Source organism: Oncorhynchus masou, unplaced genomic scaffold (genome assembly GCF_036934945.1).
Source record: "Oncorhynchus masou masou isolate Uvic2021 unplaced genomic scaffold, UVic_Omas_1.1 unplaced_scaffold_10011, whole genome shotgun sequence".
In the NCBI taxonomy this organism is placed as follows: Eukaryota; Metazoa; Chordata; class Actinopteri; order Salmoniformes; family Salmonidae; genus Oncorhynchus; species Oncorhynchus masou.
The window spans coordinates 2,506-9,808 of NW_026999706.1; the positions used below are offsets into that span (position 1 = coordinate 2,506).

The following is a 7,303-nucleotide window of genomic DNA, read 5'->3' on the forward strand; positions in this document are numbered from 1 at the left end:
ACCAACTATAGAGGCAGAGAACCTACACAGGTCAACTTCTGTATACTGCATAGTGAGGAAAAGCTTTGAAGGACCATTTGGTAGAAAAATACTCAAATAAATTGATAATGTATTCCAATCAGATTTGATTTCCTTTTTTTAATCCAAAGTTTTTTTAAATAACATGGGGAGAAATATTTAATAAAAATAAAAGCATGCAAAACATGAATGGAAAACTCAAATTGAGACTCCTAAACTCATTTAAATTTAGTAGAAAAGCTACTTGGGAGTTAATTAAAATTGAACTCCCAAGTCCTAAATCTGCCTTGGCTGATTCAAAAGACACCCAATGTCCAATAAAACAAAATTACTTTAATAATCATCTATTCGACGTCGCACAGCCTGTTTGCAGAGAAATAATCTAGTTTTTCCTACTACCTAAAAATTCAGAATACATTGGTTTTCAATGTAATTGTCTTATTTTAACAAGGTTTTTACACAAACAAAAAGGGCATGGTGGTGGAGACATCAATACAAGTTTGATAAAAAAAAAAATTTCAGATGAAAAAATTTGGATTCATACAAAGTAGCGAAGAAGAGCCAATCCAAATCCAAGCTCGATTTTTTTTTAAAAAATAAAAAGAGAATGCATTTGTCAACAGTTTATAAAACTTTTTTTTTTTCTTCTGACAAAAATATCAAATCAGGTACAACTTGTCAGTCTCTGGTTCCACAAAAAATACTAATAAAAAACTAAAACCACAAGGATCTACTTGAACAATCGCTTCACCAGGCAAGAGTGTGAGGTGGAAATATGAGTAGGAAAGTCCAAATCCCAGTCTCCTTGAAGTGGATTTACTCTGAGGGCAGGAAGCGACCAAAAAAACAACTTCCTTTGCACAGGTGTTTGGAGGCGGAGGAAAAAGAACAAGTGGACACAGGTTGAGGAGCGGGTGGTCATGGAGACCCCCTTGGTTACGAAAGGCAGGGATCCTGATGTGCTGCAGTTCAGTGTGTGTAGTGTGTGTGTGTGTGTGATGGTGGACTCAGTAGATTCGGCCTCGACCCCTGCCTCCGAATCCTCTCCCCGACGCCCTGAAGCCTCACGCTGCTCTGGAATCACAAGACAGGCACAACAGACCGGGGGATCAGTATGAACAATCATCATAAGGGCCAGGAGATTTTCCTGACTGTTAGACCTGGCCAGGAATAACCTCTGGGCCTTACTTTGAAGGGATCAACAGCCTATAGGAAAACTAACGGTGTTAATTCATGTGTGTCATAGCTCAAAAGGATTGTAATATGGAGACATTCCCTCCCCATTCAGTTGCAGATTTCTCAACTGCTCACATGAGAACAGAGGGCTCAGCTTGAAAACAATGCCTGATTTGGGTTAATTAAGCAGTAAGGCACCTCAGGTTTGTGTTATATGACCAATATAGGCTTAGGGCTGTGTCCAGGCACTCCGCATTAAGTACAACCTTAGCCGTGGTATGTGGCCATATACCACACCACCTCAGGCCTTATTGCTTACGGCTAAATACCACTGCTAAGGGCTGTGTCCAGGCACTCCGCATTAAGTACAACCTTAGCCGTGGTATATGGCCATATACCACACCACCTCAGGCCTTATGGCCTTACGGCTAAATACCACTGCTAAGGGCTGTGTCCAGGCACTCTGCATTAAGTACAACCTTAGCCTTGGCCTTATACCACACCACCTCCAGGCCTTATTGCTTACGGCTAAATACCACTGCTAGGGCTGTGTCCAGGCACTCCGCATTAAGTACAACCTTAGCCGTGGTATATTGGCCATATACCACACCACCTCGGGCCTTATTGCTTACGGCTAAATACCACTGCTAAGGGCTGTGTGACTCTGTGATGCGTAGTGCCTGGACACAGCCCTTAGCTGTGGTATTTTGGCCATATAACACAAACCTGAGGTGTCTTATTGTTATTACAAACAGGCTACAACATAATTAAAGCCAGTAAAAATATGTTTTGTCATACCTGTGGTATACGGTCTGTTATACCATGGCTGTCAGTCATTCAGCATTCAGGCCTCAAACGACCCAGTTTATATAACTATCCTTTGAACCCGGTACATTCTAGCATCAAATCATTAGCATGTACCTCGGTCACTCAAGTATCCAGAAAGTGCGTGGCACAATACACGGTGGAAGTGAACAATATCCAACACACACATTGGAGAGGCTCAGTAGGCCCCCAAACATGACCACAGTTCAGTGGTACATCATCTCTCCCAGAGTGACTAAGTTACACCAAGATCATTCTACTTATGTAGAAGAGACAAAGCGTCAGACAATATGAGAAAAAACATATGTCTGCGCAACGTCGATCATCCACCCGGTGCCCCTAAAAAGCCAGCTATGGCTCAGTGTGCCACCCTCACACCGTTAGAAGTTGCCGATGGTGGCGCTGTACTTGCCACCAGGGGGGGTTGTAGATCTGCCGTGCATCCCTCCGGGGCAGGGGGACAGCTGCTTCTTCATGGTACTGCCTGCACCCATATCCTCCCCGGACGGGCGCTTCAGACTGTGGGTGGGCAAAGGTCACAGTGTTATGACCCCAGGTGACCTGATCTAATGGTGTTTTATATCTGAAGATTTGCCACTAACAAGTTGATCGTGTCCCTGTATAATGTATTACAAATCCATTCATCAGTCATTGATATGGGCAGGTCCGTTGAGATGAGACTGAATCCCATGAATGAACATTACACTCCAATTTACAAAACAGACGGCCTGGCACTGAACTCCCCCTGACGGACTACTTTTGGAGATCTGAAAACATCTGACCCAGTTAGATTTTTGACAGCGTAATGCATCTTTAAGACTGTTAAAGAACACCTCGCCAGAAACCCGATATTCTGGGTCACCAGATTCCCCGTGACAACATTGAAAGAGGCTTACGCTACAGTCTCAGCCTTCTGGACAGGCTTCCAGGACAGCGTGACACTGCTCTTGTACGACGGTGGGTTGTGGAAGAGATCCTGCAAAGAAAGGGAACAGTAATGAGAATGTCAGCTAGTGTTTCAGGGTCGACCAAGTGCGTTTCAGGGTCGACCAAGTGTTTCGAACCTCACCTTGATCAGAACGTTGATGTTGTTGGTGATCTTCAGAGCCACCACTTTGATCTTGTTCTGAGATGGAAAGAGAGAATATAACCATCAGGGAATACTCACAATAGAAAACGGTCTACAGCGCTTCATTGAAATCAGAACAACTGAGGCTTGTCAAGAAGAAACAAAACTAGTGACTTTATCATTGGAACCAAAACAACAGCCATAATACATAGCTACCTCTTCGGTCTTCAGTACGTCTCCAGTCTTGCCTTGCAGGGCAACTCGCAGCTGGCGAATGTACACCTGCAGCCCTCTGGCGAAGTACTGTAATGGAGGCAGGAGAGAAATAACAAACTTGGGTTATACACCTTTCAAAACCAGACATTTTTTCTCGCCCTCTTCAGCATCCCACCAACTTTTAGTTATATATTTCCGCCAACCGACCTAGTAATGATCTCAGGAAAGTTCAGCGTACGGCCGAGTATGAACCGTAGACGTAATGCTTCGGCGGTATTGGCACGCTCTTGGTGGTTGCTAGGCAGCTAACTACTATCATCCTGGCAGTTGTAAACTTTGCAGGGCATGTCACTTCATCGTCGCCCACCACACGCACTGTTGTTTCCTCAACCACAACTGGATGGATCCATAAAGACTTACAGTGGGAATAAATATCACTGAATGACAAAGAAAATATGGAATAAAACAGGCTAATGCAATTGAAGGCATCAAATTGTTGCTTACTGAAACTCCCAAAGTCAGCAGGGTAGCCTAGTGGTTAGAGCGTTGGACTAGTAACCGGAAGGTTGCAAGTTCAAACCCCCGAGCTGACAAGGAACAAATCTGTCGTTCTGCCCCTGAACAGGCAGTTAACCCACTGTTCCTAGGCCATCATTGAAAATAAGAATTTGTTCTTAACTGACTTGCCTGGTTAAATAAAGGTTCAAAATAATAATAATAATAATAATTCAATTGTTATAAACTACTCAAAGCATTAACCTAACTGTGTGGAGTCACTATTTCAGCACTGTTGAGACAAACGTGAATATTTTTACCTGAATTGCCATTTGATATTGGTTAGGCTGTGAAACACATAAGTTGAGCAGTGCCGCTCACAATTATCTTGTCTCAGTTTAGCTTCCATTATTTTGCACATCAGAACATTGTTGGTATGTATGTAGTTAATCAGAGATTATTTTGTTTCTTCACTACAGCGTTTTGTGAGGGTTTGTAACAATTCTAACCAACATGATCACTTTGAAAGATTTATTTGCCTGAATGTCTGTATTGGCAGAAGTAATCTGTCAGGAAATAAGGTAGAGGTGGCACAGCCCATCTATCGCTGCTCAGAAACATTTAGTATGCTTTTATGTAGCCTAAATCAGGTAACTGTCTATTATTTTGGCTCAATTGCAAGCAATGCAACTCCAAAAGCCCAAAGGAGGATGTGAAATTTGAACACGAGACTCAAACGATTCTAAAACTATAGAACGCTATTATTTTCTACGGGTATAAATAATGAAGATACTCAACTTGAGACCCTACCCCTGCTCCCTAACAAAACAGAGGTTAGAAAGAGAAAGAGGATAAAAATTGAATTTAAAAAACCATGGACTTGGCATGGGCTCTTTATTTATATGGACTGGCAGTTCCACACGTTGCCATGCAGGAAAAATATATTATTTTGTGTGTCATTTATTCTGTTATATTTCATTATATTCTTAGCCAACTATAAAAATACAATGAGCTCCAATTGGGACTGTGAGGGTATTTTCATCCATATCAGGTGAACTGTTTAGAAATTACAGAACTTTGTGTACATATCATCCCACCCATTTTAAAGGAACAAAAATATTGGGGCCAGTTAACTTGACTACTTTAATACACAAGTTAACTATTTGGTCCCTTATTCAGATTGGAGAGTTAACTTTAAACTTTAAAGTAACGTTAGTGAACATCACAATCCTAGACGTGGGAAGCCAAAACAACTCAAATGCTTAGAATAATGCTTGTTAATGATTTGTAACTTAAGTTGATGCCTTGTACGTCTATCCATTCATTTTACAGCGTAATTTAAAATACGCTTGCATTTAGTATTCCCTTTCAGACATTTCTTCATGGTCTATTACTGTAAATCACCTACAGTCTCCTGAACAATTCTGTTAATTCTCTGACTCAGAAAGACAATTCAGATAAAGAAAATTAATTTAGAATTTGAAATCCAAAGCGCTGGAAGTACAGAGCCAAACTACTAAATGTGTGACTGTCCTAATGCTTTGAGCTCACTGTATTATGTGTATTGACTGTAATCAGGGTAGCCCAAGTAGGCCTAGTTTGTTGAATGAAACACCTATTGATTTCATGTGAACGGCTCAGCCATATAGGCGGCACAGACTAGTAACATCATTCAACTCGAAATATGCCATTCTAATTACAGGTTGACCGATTAATTAGGACGATTTCAGGATTCTCATTATCGAAATAATTTTTTGGGACCGATTTGGCAGGTATATATACATATATTTTTTTACACCTTTTATTCAATCTTTATTTAACTAGGCTAGTCAGTTAAGAAAACATTCTTACTTTCAGCTGGCGGCCCAGGAGGCGGTCGGGATTGCTGCCTTGTTCAGCGGCAACCTGACTGATTTCACCATGTCGGTTCGGGATCCAATCTTGCAACCTTACAGTTAACTCGTCCAACGCTATAATCATCCTGCCTCTCGTTGTACTCCACAAGGAGACTGCCTGTTACGCGAATGCAGTAAGCCAAGGTAAATTGCTAGCTAGCATTAAACTTATCTATAAAAACAATCAATCATAATCACTAGTTAACTACACATGGTTGATGATATTACCTAGCGTGTCCTGTGTTGCATATAATCTGACTGGAGCATACAAGCATCTGACTGAGCGGTGGTAGGCAGCAGCAGGCTCGTAGGCATTCATTCAAACAGCACTTTTGTGTGTTTTGCCAGCAGCTCTTAGTTGTGCGTCAAGCATTGCGCTGTTTATGACTTCAAGCCTATCAACTCCCGAGATGAGGCTGGTGTAGCCAATGTGAAATGGCTAGCTAGTTAGCAGGGTGCGCGCTAATAGCGTTTCAAACTTCACTCGCTCTGAGATTTGGAGTAGTTGTTCCCCTTGCTCTGCATGGGTAATGCTGCTTCGAGGGTGGCTGTTGTCAATGTGTTCCTGGTCCGAGCCCAGGTATGGGCAAGGAGAGGGAAGGAAGCTATACTGTTACACTGGCAATACCATGGTGCCTATAAGAACATCCAATAGTCAAAGGTATATGAAATACAAATGGTAGAGAGAAATAGTCCTATAATAACTACAACCTCAAGCTTCTTACCTGGGAATATTGAAGGCTCATGTTAAAAGGAACCACCAGCTTCCATATGTTCTCATGTTTAAGTTCCTTGCTCAGAACGTTAGCTTTCTTACATGGCACAAATTGCACTTTTACTTTCCTCTCCAACACTTTGTTTTTGCATTATTTAAACCAAATTGAACAAGTTTCATTATTTATTTGCAGGTAAATTGATTTTATTGATGTATTATATTAAGTTAAAATAAGTGTTGATTCAGTATTGTTGTAATTGTCATTATTACAAATAAATAACATTTAAAAATTACACCCCCCCCCCCCCCAAAATTGCCCGATTAATCGGTATTGGCTTTTTTCTTGTCCTCCAATAAATCGGTATCGGCGTTGAAAAATCATAATCGGTTCGACCTCTTATTCTAATCTTTTGAAAATACATTATTCGTTTTGTGTTTTAGGACCAGCCCAAAAACGATCTAATAGTGGATTTCTTTGTGATGGGTGTGTATTCCAACGGATTAATTCAAATAAGATGCCCACCCACATCTACTCCCACACTGGACGGCCTGTAGAAAATTCTTATCCAGGAAGGAATGTGGTCAAAACAGGACTGTATGAACTAGGTTCTAAAAAACATGGCCAGATAAAAATGACCGGCAACATTCAGTAAAGTCTGTATGCAAAAGGGTACTAGACTGACTTAAAATACATTTAAAAAAAATACAAATAAAACATGACTCGGTAAACAATCACTAACATTACTGGCATCCACACGCTACAGTAGACTGATAGAAATTAAACAGAGAGCGTTGTCAAAACGCAGATGACTGATGAAAATGGGGACCAAAATAAATGTAAATGCCACAACACTTTTCAAAAGACAAGTGAACGTTGCCAAAAACGTTACGGGG

The 7,303-nt window shown here is 41.1% G+C and overlaps 1 protein-coding gene across 1 annotated transcript; it reads right to left on the reverse strand.

Annotated features, from left to right (window-relative positions):
• Nucleotides 1–2,399: 2,399 nt before the first annotated feature.
• On the reverse strand, nucleotides 2,400–3,623 carry LOC135528638 (apoptosis inhibitor 5-like). The gene is made up of 5 exons (XM_064957757.1): nucleotides 3,543–3,623; nucleotides 3,305–3,391; nucleotides 3,089–3,145; nucleotides 2,916–2,995; nucleotides 2,400–2,538 (listed from the first exon to the last, which is right to left on the reverse strand). Exons 1-5 carry the CDS (start codon nucleotides 3,621–3,623, stop codon nucleotides 2,400–2,402), a joined length of 444 nt encoding a protein of 147 aa, XP_064813829.1.
• Nucleotides 3,624–7,303: the final 3,680 nt, after the last annotated feature.

What these genes read in the sequence shown, in the direction of transcription:
- LOC135528638 (XM_064957757.1), bottom strand. Translation starts at nt 3,623, where the DNA reads ATGATAGTAGTTAGCTGCCTAGCAACCACCAAGAGCGTGCCAATACCG. An exon ending in TCTACGGTTCATACTCGGCC is followed by an intron (nt 3,392 to 3,542) that starts GTACGCTGAACT and finishes CCTCCATTACAG; the next exon opens with TACTTCGCCAGAGGGCTGCA. An exon ending in CAGAAGGCTGAGACTGTAGC is followed by an intron (nt 2,539 to 2,915) that starts GTAAGCCTCTTT and finishes GCCCACCCACAG; the next exon opens with TCTGAAGCGCCCGTCCGGGG.